The sequence below is a fragment of the Taeniopygia guttata genome, chromosome 10, assembly GCF_048771995.1.
Source record: "Taeniopygia guttata chromosome 10, bTaeGut7.mat, whole genome shotgun sequence".
Taxonomy (NCBI): domain Eukaryota; kingdom Metazoa; phylum Chordata; class Aves; order Passeriformes; family Estrildidae; genus Taeniopygia; species Taeniopygia guttata.
The window spans coordinates 3,337,492-3,359,379 of record NC_133035.1 but is presented as its reverse complement, the minus strand read 5'-3'; the positions used below and the strand labels follow the sequence as shown (position 1 = coordinate 3,359,379).

The following is a 21,888-nucleotide window of genomic DNA, read 5'->3' as shown; positions in this document are numbered from 1 at the left end:
CCAGCAGAGATAGCCCAGAGGCTGCCAGGGCTCAGGGTGGGCAGAGGGGGCTGGGCACTGCTGGTCCCCACAGTCCAGGGGCTCTCCTGGTCAGCCACAGCAGCGCAAGGCCACGATTTCAGTCAGGATTTACGATGGAACTTAAGAACCGATGTAAGAATTATCCTGGTTTTGGTACAGTCACCACCTGAGTCCTGACAGGTTCATTACACCAGTGGGTGCACTCAGTGTCACTTCTGGCATGTCCCTGTCTTCAGTCCCCCCCTGGATCCCAAAACTGTCTATCCCCACTTGTCCCACACTGGCTGCTCCATGTATCCAACGGCCACCCAAACCTGGGCAGGTCATTCCCTCGCCCCTGGCCCTGCCACCTACCCCTTGGTGGGGGGGGTTGCTTAAATTTGTAGGGTTTGGGGTTTTTTCCTTTCCTCAAATAAAAAATAAGTCACTTTCCTGGGATCATGACAGTCACTTAGCTGTACCCACAAATGCAAAGGGACATCCCCTGGGACATGGCCACATCTCTCTGAAGCTCCTCCGTCCCTTGGAAAGATCAGTGAAACAACAGGGCTGTGTCCTGTCCTGATTCCCTCTGCAGCCAGGGTGAATTCCTCCAAAAACAGCAATTCCTGTGAAAAAGCAAATAACAAGAGAGGCCTGTGGTGCTCTCCCAGCTTCCCCAAATTGTGTTGGATGCTCCAGCCCAGATGGAGCTGAGCTGGCCATAAAGGGGGCCTGGGTGTCGTGTTTGGGTGGTGGACGCGGCAGCGATTGCTCCAAAGAACCAACGAAGGTGACGATTTTGACAAAATAAGTTTATTTCGCTTCACTTAATTTTGGCCGAAACCTCACATTTTTCTCCTCTTTTTTTTAAGTTTTTTTGGCTGAAAAAAAAAACCCCAACCCAAAAATCCCCCCAAACCAACCCAAAATGCAAAGAACCACATCACTCCACCCCCTGCCAGAGGTGACCAAGGAGCTCCAACTCCCCCTGGGCCATGGAGCTGGGGGAGCCACTGCAGTCCCCCCATCAAATCCCCTCTGCATCCCCCCCAATCCCCAGCCACAAACTGGCCCCCGAAACCAAGCCCTTGAACCCCCCAAATCCGAGCCCTGTAGGAAACGCTCGTGGCTCTGAATGCCCGAGGGTTTTACTCAACCTTCTTAATTTTTGTTGGATTTTCTCCTCCTTTCCCAAAGTTTTTTTGTGTGTTTTGTTTTGTTTTGTTTTTTTTTAAATTAATTTATTTATAGATATATTTAAAAAAAGCAATAGTCCTTTGGTCCCTAAACTCTAAGGAATGATATGACTCTGAAACAAGTAATCCTATGTCCCTGTGCCAGTGACAAGCAGGGGAAGCGCATGTCCCGCCACCCTGCTCCATGGGATATATATATATATATACTTATTTATATATATCTTCTATAAGTCCAACATACTTTGATCCTTCTTTTTTTTCCCCCAATGCAGGGAAAAAGGAAAATCTTGCCGTTATTCTTTATCATCCAAACAAACATCCTCCAGGTGAAGCGCCCGAGGCTGGTCCCGTCCCACCGGCTTTGGTTTAAGAATCCATTTGGAGCCTCTTTTCCTCGTTTCTCCTGGGAAATCGGTAGCAGCAAATGAGTGCTTTAAAAAAAACCCCAAAAAACAAAGGTAGATCGTGGCCCGGCTGCCCGGAGCCATCAGCCTTGCTCCCAGTGAGGGATCCGGTGAGTCCCGGCGAGCGGCCGGCGGCCAATCGCAGCCCCGGCGCCGCATCGCTCCCCTCCTTCCTTCTCTTCTTCTCATTCCCGTTAAACAACAAACAAGACCAGTTTGGGAAAAAATTCAAAAAGGAAAAGCTACGACCAAAACGCTCTCTTCTTTGCCATTTTCTCCTTCACCTCCTCCTCCTCCTTTTCCTCCTCCGGGATGTGTTGCAAAGAAAGAGAGTTACGGGTTTGGATACTGCACTTGGGGAAGGGGAAAGTCGTCAGACACTGCGGGATGTCCGACCTGAAACAGAAGGAAAAGGCTGTCAGCCTGTTTCTGGGGGATGGAGGGAGGAACCCAGATCCATTGAGTGGGTGGTGCCAGGCAGAGATCCCTGCACACACTCGGGATGGAAACACGGGAACGGGGGGATGCTCCAAGACCACCACGTCCCCCAGGGCCACGCACCCTCACCTCTCCACAGGCTGAGCTGGGGTCAGTAGGGTCTGTTGGCGTCTTTTGGCCGCTTTAGCTGCACTTTTAGCCTCTTCATGCCGATTTGGAAGCCATTCATGGCCTGAATGGCCGCCTGAGCGCTCGTCGGATTGTCAAAACTGACGAAACCTGGCGGGGAGGGGACACAGGGGCTTGTCACCATACACATCACAGGCGGCTGCCTCGCCTCAACCCAGGCACTGAAATCCTGTGGGATGCTCCTGGTTTGCAAGTGCTGGGAGAGGGGGTCCTTGGGTAACATCACAGCCCCAGGTTGCAGGGGATTGGGTGACAGGTGGAGGCACCTGCAGGGACATCGAGGTCTGCAGGGACACTGAGCTGACAAAGCTGTGAGGACAACAGCATGAGAGGGTCCACAGACACTGGAGTCATCTGCAGGGACACTACACGATGGGATTTGTGGGGTCACTGGGTAACAGAGTTTGTTGAAGTGAGGGGTTGCAGGGAGACTGAGGTGATGGGGTCTGTGGGGACACTAAGGTCTGCAGGTATGTGGAGATACCAGGGTGATGGGGTTTGTGGGATGCCAGAATGGGATGTTTGGGCTCAGGGGACATCTGTAGGTCAGGTCTGCAGAGACCCTGAGGTGATAGGGTCACACCATAGTGAAAGAGTCTATGGGGACACAGGTCTCTCTATGAGAGGGAGATACAGATCCCTGAGCTGGGAACTTAGGGGAGAGTTGGACCCCAAGCAAGGGACAGCAGGAAGACATGGACATCTGAGCTGGAGACTAGGGAAAGAGAGATCCCCAAGAGGAGATGTTGGAGAGACAGACTCTCAAGCAGGGGCTTCAGGGAGAACTGGATGCCTGAGATGGAGATGCTCTGCACTGGGTTGTCCAGAAGACCCAGATTCCCAAGCTGTGAAGACTGGGGAGAGCCAAACCCTTAGCTGGGACGTGGGGAGAGACAGACCCCCTGAGGCAGAATATTGGAATATTAGGAGAGTGGATCTTCAGGCTGGAGACCAGAAGGACTGGGATTCTGGAGCTGGAGACTGCTAAGAGCTGGGATGTCAAGGAGCATCAGATGTTTAAAACAGGATGCTGAAGAGGGCCAGACCCCTGAGTTGGGATGTTGAGGAAGAGCCAGAGCTCCAAGCTGTGATGTTAAGGATAGCTGGAACCTTCAGCTGGGGACTGGGAAAAACTGGAGCCCTGAGCTGGGACACCAGGGAGAGCCACACCCTAGGACTTACCAAAGCATTTACTCTGGTTGGTGGCACGGTCCACAAAGACTTTGGCAGAGATGACGTTGCCGAAAGGCAAAAACATCTGCGTGAGCTCCGCGTCCCCGAACTCCTGGGGCAGGTGATAAATAAACAGGTTACAGCCCTCGGGACCTGGGTGACACACAAAGGACAGGACATGTCAGCTACGAGGTGGGGTCACCCCGGGGGACACCGAGGAGCCACCGGCCCCATGTGGGGTGACCCCCACCCCTCACCTTCTCTCTGCTGCTGCGGGATGAGGGGCGCTTGCTGGGGAAAGGCTTGGCTGATGGGAGCGTAGGCAGTGGGATATGCTGCTGGAAGAGAGAAAAAAGAAGCTGAGGCCACGGCACCCGACCCAGCCATGGAGAGGGCAGGGACAGCCAGGTCCCCTGCTGCCACCTGTGATCGAGGGGCCTCTCCTGCCCCACAGCTGCTGGCTCTGCCTTTCCCACCCTTCCTGACACACCAGAAATGTGGGAACAGCTCTCCCAGGAGAAATGATTGTGATAGTAGTAATACAGCCTCAAGGCTGAGAAAAGATGGTACTTTTCGCTGAAAATCCCCAAAGATTTGGGGTCCAAAACTTGATTTGCTGTTGCAAATCTGGCCGTTGCTGTCAACGCTCCTATTTAAATGTCTGCTGGGCTTGACATATTTCCATGGGAGGCTCTGACTCCTTTCCTTCCATGGCCATTAGACTTGGCCACGTGATGAACATCCAAAGACATTTGGTGTCTTGGTGTGGAGGTGGCCCTCTGTCACCTCCCAGATCTTGCCCCCTCTTTTCAATACCACTGCCAGGGCTCCCCCATGGAGTTCTCTCAGCCCCATTGGTATTAAAATTCACTTTTCACTATCCAAAATTTGCATGGGGGGCCATAAGAGAAGCCAGTGGGATGAGGGAACGGTGCTTTCATTGGCATTGCCAGCCTGGAGCTCCTGCCAGGGCTCAGCACCTGCTGCTCCCCCCATGAATACATGCCCAAATACACTGCCCTCAGTCCAACGTTCAACCCCAGGGTCACGTTCACCTCCCAAAAATAAGGGTGAGGAGCAAAGAGGGGAGAGAGGGAGGGAGTGGGAAGTGAAGTTTGAGACCTGCATAGTGCTGCATGCCGGCGTAGGCCTGCTGGAGGGGGTCTGCCACCGTGGGGCTTTGAGCTGGGAAGAGAAGAGAAAGGAGAAGGAAGATAGAATAAGCCAGAGAAAGCCAGGGATGCATGCACAGCTCCCAGGGGAAAGGGCTCATGATCAAGCACCGCCACGGAGGGGCAGAGCTGCTCCCTGCCTGAATTCCCTCCTCCCTGCAGTGATGCCGCGGGAGCACACAGAGCTGCATCCAGCGTGTTCCTGGGATGGGGACACCCCCTGAGCATCCTGCATGAGCTGAGCACACTCCCCTAGCCCCGGGGGCTGTGGTGGAGCCCCAGGAGGGCTGTACCTGGGTAGGGGTGGATGCCATTGGTGTAGATGGTCTCTGAGGCGGGCTGCCCGTTGGTCTGGGGCGGCAGTGGGCTGAAGCCGTTCACCCCAATGGGCGTGGCAATGCTGGGCACCGGCGCCGTGCTGATCCCCGGAGGGGTGCTTGTACCTGCAGGTAGGTACAAGCATGGCGTCAGGGCTGGCATCACAAGAGTGCCCCTCGAGGATGTCAAGTGGCAAACGTGGGGGTCCTACCTGAAGAGGGAGTGAGGGGGGCAGCCACCAGCCCGCTGACATTGAAGGCAGCCATTTGTTGCATCTGGGCGGCAGCGATGGCAGCCATGGGGTTGAGGCAGGTGCCCTGCGCAGCTGCCATCAGGGCTGCCTGCTGCTGCATGATCTTCGGGAAAGAAGGGGAAAGGGGACAGAGCGCAGGAGGCAGACAGAAGGAGAGAGAGGGGAGGGTAAATCAGCATCTCTGCTTTGGATGGATTCTGAGGGATAAACGCCACCCGCTACCACAGCCGGGGACAGGAGTCTTGGTCTTGGTGATGCTAAATATGGGACCACTGAACCCTACAACCACCCTCAGCTGTGGGGAGAAAGCCCTGCATCTGCCCTTAAACAGGGATACACCAGCCCTCCCAGGCATCCACACACCCTGGCACTGGTGCTTTCAAGGGCCAAAACAACACCCCACCCACAGGAGTCCCCCAAAGCCCCTGGCCTGCCCCCTGGCCAAGCTCCTACCGCCTGCGTGTAGGCCCCGTAGGCGCCGAACTGGATGGTCATGGGGTTGAAGATGCCCAGCTGCCCCGCCATCTGATGCATCCGCCGCAGGGTCCTCTCTTTATCTGTGTCTGCAAACTTCACCACCAGGCTGGACGAGGCGCCCTGAGGTGGGGGGGAAGATGGGGCTGATGGTGGGACCAGAGCAATGCCCCAAACTGTGCACCCACTCTGGGCGTGGCTCGCAGCTTCCGCAGCATCCTCAGCCCTGGGGATGCTGCCCAGCTTGGCAGCAGCAACCAATGATCGATGTGAGGTTTAATTATAGCCAGTTTTTCTCCCCAGTGGCAGCTCCCTGACCTCTGCTTCCTTTCTGCTTCCTTGTCCACAATTCTGACCTTCAGCGTTAATTAAACTGGCCCTTTCTCTGGCATAGAGAGAATTAGCCCCACAATCCCATCTCTAGGGCTTAGCACCCTGGCAAGGAGGAACCTGGGGTGATGTGGCCAACAAATTGCCAGTCTGTAGGATTTTGATGCAATTAGATTCAGGATCAAATAAGTGGGTGATTGGATTAAGCAGGCAGCGTGGGGTCAGCCTGGGCAGGGTGAGAGCCTGGCACTTACCGGCATAGTTTGGCTGCCGTGCAGGCTGTTGATGGCAGCCCGTGCCTCGGCATGGCTGCCGTATTTCACAAAGGCACAACCTAAGGGAACAGAGGGAAAATGGGACAGGTTGGATTTGGCCATTGCAGGTCCATAGGGTGCCCCCCCCCGGTGCCCCAAAGCCCACCTTTGCTGGCTCCATCAGGCCCTCGGAGGATGGTGCATTCCTCAATCTGGCCAAAGGGCTCAAAGAGGCGGCGGACGTCGTCCTCACTCTGCTGCTTCCCCAGCATGCCCACAAAGAGCTTCCTGTCTTCTAAAAACAAAATCAAACCCATCAGAGAGTGGAAGGTCACACACCATCCCAACCCCTCACCACAAATGGTGTATGGAGGAAAAGGAGCCATCAGAGGGAGGGAGTGACACCGATCCCACGGAGAAGGTGCAGGGCTTATCATCTCCATCCTACAGAACACTCAGAATGGGAAAACGTCTCCTGTGGGGAAATTGCTGAGGGGTGAATCCTGGAAGAGCTATTGCTTTAGGGAGTGGAGCTAGGGCTTTTCCTAGGGATGGGGGGGGGCTGGCTCCCCCAGCACTGAAGTGAGATTTGTGGAACAAAGAGAATCCACAAACTGGAGGTGATCACCCTCATGTGATCGACTCGCAGAACAACCCACAGCCTCCAGCCGTGCCCAGGGGACATTAATAACCAAACACAAGAGAAGGGATAGTAAATAATGAGAATTTCATGATTATTACCAGCATCTGTCTTGTGCGGCCACGCGCTCCCGCCACACGCTAATGGCATTTGACAAAGGAAATAAGGTGCCCTGTCAAGAGCGTTGCCGGGGAAATAAATAAATAATGGCAGGAGACGATGAATGCTTAGTCCGTTAAGGTACCAGGAAAATTAGTTAAGGGAATAGGGCTCGTGTGCTGTCTAGTTAAACATAAACCACCTCCCAGGGGGAGTGGGCTGGGCAGCCCAGCGTTGCCTCCTGGGTGAGGGGGCTGGAGAGGGGAGCCCCAGCTCACCCATCGATTTTTAATCCTTCACCAATTACGCTCGGTAAGTGGGTAATTTATTTGCCAGGTCCCTCTGGGACATGCTGGGACCAGCTCCCGGTGTGTTTAATAACAGGGTTTGGATGGGGAGGGAGCTGCCCCAGCCATCCTGCCAAGTGCAGGTGGCCCCACGAGAGCATCCTGCATGTCCGATAGCGCCTACCTGCCCAGCAACACAACAGATGTGGGATTTTGATCCAATTTTTGCGATTTTGCCCAAATGATCACCACAGCCTGACAATGCCACAGCCCAATGAGTGGCAAATGCTCACAAAGAATTTGAGGGCGGGGGTGGTAGTTTGAGAGGGGCTTGGGCCACATGCAGCCAACTCCTGCTCTGGGGTCCCCGCAGGCAGCTCTGGAGAGGGAATTGTGTTTTTGGTAAATTAAGGTGGTGAGGGAGAGCGGCTGGCTGGTGCTCCGCTCCCCAGGATGGTGGGATGCTCATTGTATGATGTCAGGACATTCCCAGGACAACATCAGGATATTCCCCCCAGCTGACTAGACGGAGAGAGAAGATGGCATTTGCTTTGCACCCAGGTTTGGATGCCACCAGCAAAGGCAGCTCATCTTCTGGATTTCTCTGCAAACCAGCCTTTGCACAGTAGTCCTCATGATGCCACCATGTGCCCCATCACCCCCTAGGTGACCCTGTGCCCCCAGGCATCCAGAGAATTGAGGACCTACCTCCTCGGCCCTCGCTGTCAGCCGGCTTCACCTGGATGGGGCGGTTCATCTGCAAAACAAGTGAGAGTGGGTGGTCATGTGGTGGTCCCTGAACCCTTTCCATGGGGAACAGTAGGATTTGGCCAATGACTGGCACCAGGAGCTGGGGAAAAGGGGAGGGACCTGCATGAACAGATCTGGGGCTTGTGGCCACAGAGACCCAGGGATGCCATGTGCAAAGGGCAATGCTCCGGCCCGGGCTATGGGTACCCGGAGCTGCAAGCGCCCGCGGGGCTGCCAGTGCCAGGCTTGGCCGCCTGCCTGCTTTCCTCGACTGCAAAGGACTGCAGAGGCAGCAGCAGCATCCCGCCAGCCCCGGCCCCTCTGGCACCATTGCCCTCCTTTTCCCAAACCTCACCCAAATTTGGCCTTCTCCTTGTCACCGCCATGTGCACCCACAAGCGTGATGCCTTTGTGCAGCAGGACATGCTGGGCTGGCAGGCACATCCCTGGCCCGCTGCCCCATGGAGCCATTCCTCCTCCTCTCTCCCCCTCCTTTTTCCCCTCTCTTAGCCGAAAAATGCTACAATTATGGCCGTTTCCATGGCAACAAGCGTGCTTCCCCCGCGATGCTGCGGAGCCTGAGCCATGTGCTCGATGGGGTCGCCACGGCAACAGCGAGATGTCACACATGACGGAGCGGGGGTGCGCACACGAACACGCCTTGAGCACACACGGGTCCTGTCACCCCCATGTGTGTGTGCACCCCTATCCCAGGTGCTCCCTGCTGCATCCCTGGAAGGGATCCCTAAATTTTGGGGCTGGGTGGGGGCAGAGACAGTCCCCCTCACATCAGGGTGAGGAAGAGGATGGGTAAGAGAGAAGAGGAGGGAGGTTTCCACAGCAACCGCCTCGTCTCCAGGGAAACATGGAGAGAAATGTCAGTGCAGAGCTGGGGATGGTCCAGGGAAGGGATTGAGTCCCCAGGAGTCATGGGATGGCACAGAGTGGCACCCACGGACACCTCACAGTGTCACCCATTATGTCACCAGTCCCCCAAACATCCACCTTGTACAGGGGCAGGATTTGGCTCCACCCAAACTCTGGAGGCTGTGACAACACTGAGACCCTAAACCCAGAACCCCGATGTCCATCACATCCCTGCCACAGGTGGGAACTCCATTTTGGGGGGGCTGCCCCTCTCCACTGACCCACCAGCCCCATTTACCAGCGTGATGGCCTTTGATGGAATAAATTTCCCATGCCCACTGCTGTATGCCTAATGTAATAAACCCAGTGAGGATGATTTAGAATAACATTTACGGAGCCGCAGAGTGTCATTTTGATGTGTCTCCCGTCTCCGCTTGCCGGTTATTAAACTGTATTGATTCCCCGGGAGCGGCTGATGTTTATAAATGTCAGGCCTCGGGGACCAGCTAACCTACCCCAGGGCTGCCACACCGCACCAAGGAGAAACTGTCCTGGCCTCTAGACACCCCCAAAAGAGGGTTTTGGCACCCTTAACATGGCGACGTGCCCACCACAGGGTGCTTGGTGACGCCCTGTGGCACCCACAGCTCCTGATTGTCCCCACAGCACCCCTGCACCGTGTCCACACAGCCCTCTATCCATCCTTTCACAGTAAACAGCCACCCAGGCATTTTGCCCTGCTCCTGACACCCACCTGCCCACCCTGCAACACCCATGCCTCCATTCATCCATCCTGGACACCCACACGCCCATCTTCCCCCTGGATTCATCCAGCCATACTCCCATTCCCATAGCATCCATCCATCACCATAGAACCCATCCATATCCCCAACACCCATCCTCCTAACACCCATTCGTTCCCACAGCATCCATCTACATCACCAACACCCATCCATCCACCCCAGAATACCTGTCCATCCCCATTGCAGCCATCCATATCCCCAACATCCATCCCCAGACACCCATCCATTCCCACAGCATCTATCTATATTGCCAAGATCCTCCATCCATCCCCCAACACCCATCCATCCCCCCAACACCCATCCATATCCCCAACACCAATCCTTCCCTGTACCACCCTTCCATCTGCCCATCCATCTCCCATCTTGCCACCACCCACCTTTCCACTCCCACAGCATGCATGCGTGCATGCATCCATCCATCCCCAACTCCCAGCCATCTCCCACATGCCGAGCTTATAGTGACACTGTGCTTGGGGTGCTCCAGCACCAACCATCAGCAGCAGTTCACAAAGCCCCAGCTACCCCATGGCCAAACCACTGGTGTTCCACAGCGACAGGGGGTCACCAGCAGTTGCTAAACCACCTTCTGACTGCTCAGGCACTGTCCCCCACCCAAATTTGGAGCCCCCCCAGAACCTGGGTACCAGGGAGAGCTAGCCCATAGAATCCCTGTCAGGGGATGTGCTCAGTGGGTCACTTCTGGCCTTTGTTCCTTCCTTGGCATCACACTCCTCCTCCTTGTCCTCACAACCAGCAGCCAGAGGATCCAGCAGTCCACCATGCACCCAAATGAAATGGAGGTGGCTGGTGACACTGGAGCAGCAAGTACCTGTGGGAGCCCGGTGTCCATGCCACCCCAGGAGACAGGAACCGAGGTACTGGCATCACTCATCAGGGGAATACCTTGACAAAGCCCTGGAGGTAACCCACAGAAAGGCCACACAGCCAACCTGGGGACAGCCACACCACTGCACAACCCTGCACGTGTATGACCACCCTGGCACACCCTGCACACACCCACACACCTCTGAACACAACCACAGACCCCCAGCACCGCCCAAGCACAGCCACCCCCAATCCCCCTGGCACAGCTGTACACCTCTGAAGCCACACACCACCTATGCCCACCCAGCGCTGCGCACACCGCACGTCTGTCACAGCACCACGTGTGGCCATGCACCACCGCACACAGCCCCGCGGGCACCCGGACAACTCCCACAGAACCCTCCCTGCTCCCACGGATCACACACAGCCACGGGCACACGGCCTGGGACACACAGCTAGTGCCAGGGATACAATGCCCCTTGCCTCAGTTTCCCCGTTGTAGCAGCAGGACCCATAGTGGAACCCTCGGGAGCCCTCTGTGGGCACACAGACACCTTGGGTGGGCTCACAACATCCTCAAACACCCACATCCCATCCCCATGGCCACCACGCACACCCGAGCCCAGTGCAACACCTGTGCACACCTGCACTCCCTGTCACACCCGGTGTGCACCCACACCCTGGCACCGTCACTGGGGGCAAAGACACCCTAAGCTCCTCTTCCCACACACACAGATACTCACGTGCTTGCACGCCCACCAACACCGACCTGCACATACCCGGGGGTCAAAGCCATACCCCTGCCAGTGCACACACCCCTCCTCGCACTGCCTGCGGGTGCAACACTCCCCCAAGCACTGCCCCTTGCACACCTGCACCACGTACACACACACACAAGCCTTCGGTGGAAAAATACACCCTCCAGCCAACACACACACCAAACCCATCCCTGGGGGCAGATACACCTCCTCACCATCATCCTCCACCCCTGCCTGAAAACACACAACCCCCCCCCACCCCCGACCATTCCTGGGTGTCAGAACACCCTCCTCACCGACAACCACACCACACACAGCCTCCCTGGGTCCAGATACATCACCAACACCCCTCTGCCGTCATCCTCTCTTTCCCTGGGTGCAGATACATCCTCTCGGCACACACACACACAGAGCCCCCATCCCTGAGTGCAAATACACCCTCATCACCAACAACCACCCTGCCAACACATGCACCCCATCCCTGGGTGCAGATACACCCTGCACAGCAACACTCACACCCACACACCCCATCTGTGGGTGCAGATACATCCCCTCACCAACACTCCTCCATCCCCAACACCCATCCCTGGGAGTATATACACCCTGTCACCAACACCCCCAATCCTCATCCCTGTGTGCAGATACCCCCTGCAACACCCACACTCGTCCATCCCATCCCTGGGAGCAGATACACCTCCCCACCAACACCCCTCCATCCTCATCCCTGTGTGCAGATACACACTGCAACACGCCCACTCACACACCCCAACCTTGTGTGCACATTCACTCTGCTCATCAACACCCCTCCATCCCCGTCCCTGTGTGCAAATACACCCCGATTTCCAGCGCTACTCCATCCCCATCCTATGCCTGAGAGCAGATACACCCCCTCACCAAGACTGCTCCATCCTCATTCCCATCCCTGGGTTCAGATACTCTCCATCACCAACACCCACACTCACACCCTCCATCCCTGTGTGCAGCTACACCCTGATCGCAAGCACTGCTGTATCCCCAGCCCATCCCTGGGAGCAGATGCACCCCCTCACCAACACCCCTCCATCCCCATCTCTGTATGCAGATACGCCCTGCTCACCATTAACACCCTTCCATGGGGATCCAGCCCCAGGAGCAAGGATCCACACCCTCGCCATCACCCCCACTCCCACACAGCATCCCCGGGAGCACATACACCCCTTCGCCATCACCCACATCCCTCCTACAGCCCCTCCGGTGCAGCCCCCCCACCCCGGCGCGAGCGGAGGCAGCCGGGCGGTGCCGGGCCGTGCCGGGCCGGGCGGAGGCGGCGGCAGACAAAGGCGGGGCCCTACCTCGATGCAGAGGATCTTGGACCCGGCGGGCACCCACAGCACGGGCGGCCGCGGCCCCGGCGCCGGCACCTGCGGCAGCTGCATGGCCGGACCGGCCGGACCGCCGGCTCCACCGAGGCGGTTCGGCTGAGCTCGGATGCGCTCGGCTCCACCCGAGGCGGCTCGGCCAGGCTCGGCTTAGCTCGGCTCGGCTCGGCAAGGCCGGGCTCGGCCGGGCTGGGCTCGGCTAGGCTCGGCTGGGTTCGGTTCGGCTCGGCCGGGTTCGGCTGGGCTCGCGCAGCGGCGCGCGGGGGGCGGGGCACAGGGCGGGGCAGCGGCGGCCCCGCCGAGCCGAGCCGAGCCGGGCGGGGCCAGCGGGGGTGGGGCTCGCTGGGGACACGCCCACCGCCGGCTGGACACGCCCCCGGCCCCCCGACACGGCGGGGCGGGGCCGGGCTGGGGCTGGGGGCGAGGGTGGGAACTGGGAGGGTGGGCAGGTACAGGGGGTGAGCACAGGTACAGGGGGTGAGCAGGTACAGGGGGTGAGCACAGGTACAGGGGGTCAGCAGGTACAGGGGGTGAGCACAGGTACAGGGGTGAGCACAGGTACAGGGGGTGAGCACAGGTACAGGGGTGAGCACAGGTACAGGGGGTGAGCAGGTACAAGGGGGTGAGCACACGTACAGGGGGTCAGCACAGGTACAGGGGTCAGCACAGGGACAGGGGGTGAGCACAGGTACAGGGGGTGAGCACAGGTACAGGGGTGAGCAGGTACAGGGGGTGCGCAGGTACAGGGGGTCAGCACAGGTACAGGCGGTGTGCAGGGACAGGGTATGACCAGGGACAGGCGTGAGCGCGGGTACAGGGGGTGAGCAGGTACAGGGGGTGAGCACAGGTACAGGGGGTGAGCACAGGTACAGGGGGTGAGCACAGGTACAGGCGGTCAGCAGGTACAGGGGGTCAGCACAGGTACAGGCAGTGTGCAGGGACAGGGTATGACCAGGGACAGGCATGAGCGCAGGTAGATGTGTGTGAGCAGGTACAGGAGTGTGAGCACAGGTACAGGTGGTATGAGCAGGTACAAGGTATGTGAGCACAGGTGTAGGTGTGTGAATACAGCTCCAAGGGGTATTAGCAGGTACAGGGGGTGAACACAGGTAGAGGGGTTGTACATGAAAACACACGGGTGTGCTTGTGTGCACAAGCAGAGAGGTGTGCACAGGCATAGAGGTGTGTTCACAGGCACTCACAGGTGTGTACCCAAGTGTACACAAGTGCATACACATAGGTGTGTGCAAGAATAGAAGGAGTGCTAAGGCACCGACAGTGAGCACACACAGGTGTCAGCACCTGCACGGCCACAGGGGTGTGAGCACAAGCTCACAGTCCCCTGCACCACTGTGTACACACACACACAGAGGGGTGGACTCAGCCGTGAGCCCCTGTGGGGCATGCACCCGCATGCCCATGTGCACAACCCCCAAGCAAGTGGCCACGGCAATAGTGATAGACATGTGTATGTGTGTCCCTGATGAGAATCCCCAGGCAAGGCCTGACCCCATCCTCCTTTAGGCTGCCAAGGTGGGCAGTTAACTCTCAAACCTACTGAAGCATGGCCCCACCAGTAAGAGCACAGCTCAGGAAGCCACATCCCCACAAACCTCATCCCCTCTGTCAGCTTCACACACACAGCAGGGATTGATATTCATGGGCCCCGGCTCTTTCCCCAGCCAACCCGCGGGCCTATTGATTTTTATTTAGGCGAATAATTAAATATTTATTTTCACTTTGTTAAGCTCGGGAGGTCGGAGCCCACAGAAAGCGCAACAGCACGCGGGCGGCTGGAAAATCAATGCCTCGGTTTGCGGCTGCTGGAAGTGGCTCCTGCGCCTCGGGGAGGTGTCACCAGCCCCCGGCCTGGCTCACCCTGATCCCTTGGTGTCACTTAAGGCTTCCATTCCTCAGGGAGGTGTCACCAGGTGCTGCTCCAGCTCAACTCGACCACCTCAGTGTCACTTAATTCTGCTGTGCTTCAGGGAGGTGTCTCCAGGCCCTGCCCCAACTGACCCAACTCCCTGGTGTCACTTACCCCTGGCAGTGTCTTCTGCTCGTGCAGGGCACTCTGTGCCTTCAGTGCGGAGTCGCGGGCGCAGTAGGTGAGAAAGGCACAGCCTGTGAAGACAGGGAGACGGGATCAGTGTCCAGCCTGCATTGCCACAGCACCCGGAGCATACAGGGAGCTGGTGGCACAGCTGATATGGCACTGTGGTGTCTCAGCATCATGGCATCCAGCACAGCGATACCCAGCACACCACCACCCTGGTACTGTGGCATCCACCATCCTAGCACTCTGGCACCCTGGCACGGCGGCACACAGAACCCCAGCAACCTGGCATGGTGGCATCCAGCAGCTCAGCACCATGGCATCCACCATCCCAGCACCCTGACACTCTGGCACCCTAGCATTCAACACTCTGGCACCCTGGCAGTTTATAACCCAGGATCTGGCACCCTGGCATGGCAGCATCCAGCAATAAGCACCCTGACGATCTGGCACCATGGCATCCAGCAACCTGGCACTGTGGCATCCAGCAGCTCAGCACCATGGCATCCACCATCCCATCGCACTGACACCCTGGCCCCATGGCATCCAGCAGCCTGGTACCCTGGTACTCTACACCCAGATGGGCACACACAGGGTCACAGTTCACCCCCTGAAAAGGGTAGGAGATGGAGCAGCGGGATGAAGGAAAGAGCCAGGGAGGAGCAGGGAGCATATGGGCAGTGGCGCTCTGGCCCCAGCTCTGGGGAAAGCCACAGCCCAAGTCCTCTAGAAAGCAGATCTCCAGGTGTTGAAGCTGTGCACCCTGTCTTGCCACCATGCTTCTCCCAGCCTAAGCATCCTCTTTGGGATAAGATTCATGTGGTGAAGGCACTCCAGCTCCTTCGACATCATGGCGCTTTGGAAATCGGGAATATGCCTGGGGTGAGGTTTTCCCACGCTGACTCACGCTGCCGAGCCACTCGCTCGCAGAGCTGGCAGCAACGAGCGAGCCCTGGGGACAGGGTCCAGTCCTCTTCGCTTTGTCTCTCCTGAAGCATTCCTGGTGCCTGTGCCACCGCTGCACCGCTGCTTCCCTGAGGGTTCCCCCCCAATTTACTGGGGTCACATGCAAAAGCATCTGAAAGTGATATTAAAACAGCAGCAAAACAGTTTCCCTTCAACAAAGTAAATATTTAATGAATAAAATTGACATTGATGCATTTTTAATATTGGCACAATTAAATCCGCCAGCTGATTAAGTATTAATAACTCTTAATAAGTACAATCAGCGTGCCTGGGAGGAGAGGGAGCATGGCGGCAGGGTGGGAAACGCTGTGGGATGGGGTCCCTCACCCACCTTGGGGTGTTGGGGACATATGCCCTCACGGAGAGCAAGGAGAGATCCCCTTGGATCAATACTCTCCTGCTGCGGGTGGGGAGATCAGCACAGCAGCTTGCCTCAGTCGCGGTGCCATTTCCAGTGTTTACCATCTGTAATCATGTTGGCTTCCTGCTCTCCGCTCTTCTTTCTCTCTTTTTTTTTCCCCTGTTTTTCCTGCAGGCGACAATGTAGATGGTGCCCGGGCATTCTGGAGAAGTTTGGAGGGCTGGCACAGGAGCGGTTCTGCTCTGGAGGCTCGCTGGGAGGGAGGATGCCGTTCAAATTAGAGGAGCGTCCGCAATTAAATCATGCGGCTGGGCCGCAGACATTGAAGCCCGCGCTGGAGGAAGCACTGAGGGAGCCTGGAAGGGTGCAAATCCCATTGATCCAGGCACAGAAGCAGCTTCGGAGACACCTGGAGAAATGTTGGAGGCCACAGTCCCAAAAATGATAGAGTCCAGGCAGCAGCCCCATAGCCAAGGGGCATCGAGAAGACAGCAACCACAAATGGCAAGTTTTGGCTTCCCAGGAAAGTCCCAGAGAAGCAGGTGCTGGCCGTGGCACAGGGGTTTGGTGACAGCTTGTGGCTCCTGTCCGGGTGAAACCTGGGGTGCCTTGACCCTGCTCTGGTGCTGCACACCGCAGCTCCAGGGTGGGGGGGTCTGTGAAACCTCGGCAGTGTCTGTGTGCACTGCTCCAAGTGCCCAGGCTCCACATGCCGTGCCGCCGTGCCACAGCACCTGTGACACTGTGCAGACGTGTCCCCATCCACTGTGGGTTACCTGTATCCCAGGGGTTCTCCAACTCCAGGGGTGCACAAAACTCATGTGGGTGTGCTGGTGCCAGACAGGTGTCCCCAAGCCAGGTAGATGTTCTAAAATCCATTGCAGTGCTCCCTGCCTTGTGATGCTCTGATCTCAGGGGTGCCCCCGAGCCAGGCAGCAGCACCCTGACCCCTGGTGGGGGCTACACTCTTCCTTAGGGGTACCCCAATCTTACGAGGGGCCATATATCCAAACGCTCCATACTGGGGTGTTCCCACCTCAGGGTTCTCTACCTCAAGGTTGCCTCCAACTTAGGGGTACCTTCACCCCAAAGGTTTCCACTCCTTGAGGTGCCTCATATTTATGGGTAGGCTCCACATCAAGGGTATCTCTGCCTCAGGTGTAACTCAACTGAGGGGTGCCCCATATTTGGGTATCCCACCTCAGGGTGTCCCACCTTAGGGGTACCTCCATTTCAGGGCTACATCACTTCACAGATACCCCCATCTCAGAAGTGCCCCATACCAGTGTCTCCAACCTCAGGCATACTTCCAGATCATGCTGCCCCCTCTCAAAGCATCCCATCTATACCTCGGGGTGCCCCACCTCAGGTTATCCCACCTCATGGATGCCTCCACCTCAGGGATATCCCACCTTAGAAGTATCCCTGTCTTGGGATGCACCATCTCAGGATGTCCCACATGAGGGGTACCCTCGTCTCAGGGCATCCCACCTCAGTGGTGGTCCACACTTTGGTACCAAACTTCAGGTTGCCCCATCTGATGGGGAACCTCATTTCAGGGGTGCCTTCGTCTCAAGGATATCCTACCTCAGGCTCTGCCAGATCAGGAGTGCCTCACACTTGGGTGCCTTTGCCTCAGGGTGTCCCAAAGACACCCTTTGCCTCAGGGTGTCTTCACCCCAGGGGTCCCCCTGTATGCCAGGGTGCTCCATCTCAGTTTATCCCACCACAGGGGTACCACAACTGAGAGGTCCCCAGCCTCAGGGCATCCCAACTGAAGGGTATCCCTTTGTCAGGGTGATCCATCTCCGGGTGTTCCACTTGAGTGGTACCTCACCTCAGGGGTATCCCACCTGACGAACAGGACCCCTCAACTGAGAGATTCCCCTCCCACCTCAGTTTGTCCTGCTTCATACGTAAGAGCCACATCTCAGTGATGTCCCACCTGAGGGATCCCACATCTCAGGATACTCCACCTCAGGGTGTCCCACCAGCGCTGTACCTCACTGAGGGTCCCCCCACCTCAGGACATCCCACCAGAGCAGTACTGCACTGAGGGTCCCCTCCACCTCAGGACATCCCACCAGAGCAGTACCTCACTGAGCGTCCCCCCACCTCAGGGTGTCCCACCAGAGCAGTACCTCACTGAGGGTCCCCCCCCACCTCAGGGTGTCCCACCAGAGCAGTACCTCACTGAGGGTCCCCCCCACCTCAGGATATCCCACCAGAGCAGTACCTCATTGAGGGTCCCCCCCCACCTCAGGGTGTCCCACCAGCGCTGTACCTCACTGAGGGTCCCCCCCACCTCAGGGTGTCCCACCAGAGCAGTACCTCACTGAGGGTCCCCCCACCTCAGGACATCCCACCAGAGCAGTACCTCACTGAGGGTCCCCTCCACCTCAGGGTGTCCCACCAGCGTTGTACCTCACTGAGGGTGCCCCCACACGTCAGGATGTCCCACCAGAGCGGTAGCTCAGCTGAGGGGTCCCCCCACCTCAGGACATCCCACCAGAGCAGTCCCTCACTGAGGGTCCCCCCACCTCAGGGTGTCCCACCTCACCTCAGGACAGCCCCCAGACCTGGGTGTCCCGTGTCAGGGCGTTCCACCCGGGGGGTCCCCCGGCCCACCGCCCCCGCACCTTTGTGCATGCCGGTGAAGCGATCCTTGAGCACGGTGAGCTCGTAGATGCGGCCGAACTCCTCGAAGAGCGGCTTGAGGTCGCTCTCCTCCAGGTTGCGCGGAATCTGCCCCACGAACAGCTTGATGGCGTCGTGGTCCTTCATGGCGATGGCGCCGGGCGGGCGGCTCAGCCCGTTCACCCGGCCGCTGTTCGCGGTGCTGAACGCCGCCCCCGCCGCCTCGCCCGCCGCCGCCGCCGCCGCCGCCATGGCCCGTTCCGCGCCCCGCCCCGCCCGACCGGCACCGCTCGGCACCGCCCGGCACCGCTCGGCACCACTCGGCACCTCTCGGCTCGCCTCGGCACCGCTCGGCACCGCCCCGCTCGGCACCTCTCGGCTCGGCTCGGCTCGGCCCGCGCCCGCCAGCGGGCCCGTGACGTCAGCCGAAAGGCCCCGCCCAGGGGTGCTGTATTAGCATAATGAGGGGGCGGTGTCCAATCAGAACAGCGGGGCGGAAAGAGGGGCGGGGCGCGTTCCGGCTCCGCCCACTGCTGCGCCCTGCCGGGCTCACCCCGAGCCCCCCCGCGTCCATCCCCCCCGAGTCTCCCCATCCGGCCCCCGTCACCCATCCCCGCCACCCTCCATCAGCCCCCGTCATTGCCATCACACACACCCCCTCCCTCCCGCCCCACCACCAGAATCCTTATCAACCCCCATCACCTCACGGCATCCGCATCACCCCTATCATCCCCATTAACCCTATCCCCACCATCAACCCCCATCACCTCCATCACCCGGCCCATCACCTCCCATCAGCCCCCATCATCCCGCATCACCCCCGTCCTCTCATTCACCCCGGGTCTCCCATCACTTCCTATGACCCCCATCACCCCCGGTAATGGGGGTGTCCCGCCACCCCCCACATATCCCCCCCCCCCATCTACCCCATTTCCCCTCATCCCTCCATCACCCCCATGATCACCTATGTCCCTCCCTTTCCCCTGTCTCCCTTTCACCCCCATCATCTCCCAAAACCTCCATCCTGCCTCCACTCCCTCACCCCCCTCCATCCCCCTTTTGTCCCCATCATTCCCCCAAAACCCAGCCAGGGCTGTCCAAGGAGCCAAGCAGCCTCTCACCTTCCCCCCTGCAGCCCTTTAGTAGTATCCAGACTTAACCCCTCTCCGTTCCCCACCTCAGAGCAGGGTTTAAACACACAGAAGAGGCTCAAAAGGGTCAATTTGAACACTTTGTTGTTTTTCACTTCCATGGACCCCACACGGCCCCTGGGGCTGCCTCAGAAGGGGGAGGAGGAGAGCAGTTCCCTCCTGCATCCCGCATCACCCTGAAAGATCTGTAATTAGACTGAGCAGCTTTAATACCTGGTGTTGTCGTTAATTAATTAATTAGTCCCAAAGCAGCAGCCAGGTGAGGGGAAGCCTGGCTTCCCTGGCACGCTGCCTCGTGCGTGCAGGGGCTTGTGAGTGTGGGAGGGGATGTGAGTGTGTGCAACTGTGTACATATGTGTGTGAGCATGTGTGCAAGCACATGCAAGTGTACACAAATGTGCATGTGTGTTCAAGCATGTGCAAGAACATACAGGTGCTGCAAGAGTGCACATGTGTAAGTGCATGCAAGGGCATTCACAGCACATGTGGCTTCAGGCACGTGTGTGAGTCTGGGTAATGACGTGGGGGGGGCATTTGCACGGATGTGCAAGTGTACACATGTGTGCAAGTGGGTACAGGAATGTAAGGGCTTGCAAGGACCCATGTGTGCAATGACTCTAGCTCATGAGTGCAAGTATGTGTGTACATGTGAGTGCAAGTATGTGCACGAGGGCAAGGACACACGTGCATGTGTGTGCAAGTGTGCAAGTATCCATATGGACAGGTGTGCAGGATGTGCACAAGTGTATGCATGCAAGCACCTCTATGCACGTGTAAGCAAGTTTGTGCATGAGTGCATGTGTGCAAGGACCCACATGCATGCGTGAGCAAGTACATTTGTGCATGTGTGTGAGTGCACATGTGCAAGGGCCCTTAATGCATGTGTGTTCAACAGCCCTTATGCATTAGTGTGCATGAGTGGATGTGAGGACCCATAACCATGTGTGTGCAAGTGCGTGCATGCATTCACAAGCACACACACCTGATGCCCACAACACACACGTGTTTGCAAGCACACACATAACACACACACAAGTATTTACAAGCACACACACATTGCACACACGCTTACAGGCACGCACCCGATGCACACATGTTTACAAGCGCTCACACACACAATGCACACAGGTGTCTGCCACTGCAAGTGTGTCCCAATAAACTCCCCTGGCTGGTGCCAGTGCCCACGGGTGGGTTTGGGACGTGTGGAGCACAATCCTGCCGGAATCCGGGGGCTTGGCGGCTGCTCCTCGCCGCCGCTTGGGTTTATTTTTAAACCCGTTGGCCCCGAGTGATTCACACGCTGCCTGTTCCCTGTTCCCCGCTCCCCGGCAAGTTTTACACAACCAAAATAGATGTTCTGGAAGGAACGGGCCACCCGGCAAAGCCGCGGCAGGGAAAGCGGGGTGCTCCCGGGATCCCGGCCCGTCCAAGGGTGGACACGTCACTGATCCACTTCCATGATGGTGGTTTTGAGAAGATGCTGGGGCAGAGACCCTGGGAAATGGGATCATGGGTGATGTTCAATCTGGATCAAAATACCAGGCTTCAGTGGAAGGTGCAATGTTGGGGGGTGCTCCATAGGTATCCCAAGGTCTGGGGGCTCTCACACCTGGCTATGGGGGAAAGGGAGCCCAGCAAGGCAGAAGGGAAGGTGGAATGAGGGGAGGGAATGGGATAGGGTGGTGAAGAGCCTTTCTTGCAGAGCATCATCTCTGGGAAAAGAGCAACATTCTTGGGAACAAAGCACCCTACCCATGGCCAGGGTCCCGCTTGCCTTAGCCCTGCTGGCAGCAGCTCCCTGCAGTGACAAAAGCACTAAGCCAAGGTACCACATTACAGCTCACTGGGGGAAAAAAAAAATGAAAAAAAAAATCTGACTTTTAAATATAGCAGGCAGTAATAACTGTTAATTCACTATTTTTAATTTAAAGTTCAGTCATGAAAGGTTTCCAGCCATAACAGTGCATCTCACTCACTTAAGACCAAGACACACATTTACAGTTCCAGCCAGCCAGGATTTCTCCCTGACAGATTCCCTGCTTTCAGCTGAATGCCATTTCCAGCACGGCAATCCCAACCATCGAAGGACAACAATCACACCTGTCCCAGTTCTATGGGACAGCAGC

General features: G+C 57.5%; 1 protein-coding gene across 6 annotated transcripts; it reads right to left on the bottom strand.

Annotated features, from left to right (window-relative positions):
* Window positions 1-794: 794 nt before the first annotated feature.
* On the bottom strand, window positions 795-19,009 carry CELF6 (CUGBP Elav-like family member 6). 6 transcript variants are annotated; one of them, XM_030281506.4, is made up of 13 exons: window positions 18,614-19,009; window positions 14,633-14,715; window positions 7,939-7,987; window positions 6,371-6,499; window positions 6,205-6,284; window positions 5,600-5,743; window positions 5,105-5,249; window positions 4,869-5,018; window positions 4,526-4,588; window positions 3,661-3,741; window positions 3,413-3,556; window positions 2,171-2,320; window positions 795-1,999 (listed from the first exon to the last, which is right to left on the bottom strand). In XM_030281506.4, the coding sequence occupies exons 1-12, from the start codon at window positions 18,861-18,863 to the stop codon at window positions 2,193-2,195; spliced, it is 1,446 nt and encodes a 481-aa protein (XP_030137366.2). In that variant the 5' UTR covers window positions 18,864-19,009; the 3' UTR covers window positions 795-1,999; window positions 2,171-2,192. The 6 variants fall into 6 exon arrangements, with proteins under 6 accessions (XP_030137366.2, XP_030137367.2, XP_030137370.2 ...); XM_030281507.4 differs by having other exon boundaries at window positions 3,661-3,738; window positions 18,614-18,965; XM_030281509.4 differs by having other exon boundaries at window positions 1,819-1,999; window positions 6,371-6,496; window positions 18,614-18,966.
* Between the last annotated feature and the right edge of the window lie 2,879 nt (window positions 19,010-21,888).

Excerpts from the sequence above, each read along its gene's own strand:
- CELF6 (XM_030281506.4), bottom strand. The coding sequence starts at position 18,863 with ATGGCGGCGGCGGCGGCGGCGGCGGGCGAGGCGGCGGGGGCGGCGTTC. Across the intron at positions 6,285-6,370 it reads GCCTGATGGAGCCAGCAAAG|GTTGTGCCTTTGTGAAATAC; the intron begins GTGGGCTTTGGG and ends CTGTTCCCTTAG. Across the intron at positions 2,321-3,412 it reads CAACCAGAGTAAATGCTTTG|GTTTCGTCAGTTTTGACAAT; the intron begins GTAAGTCCTAGG and ends CCTCCCCGCCAG.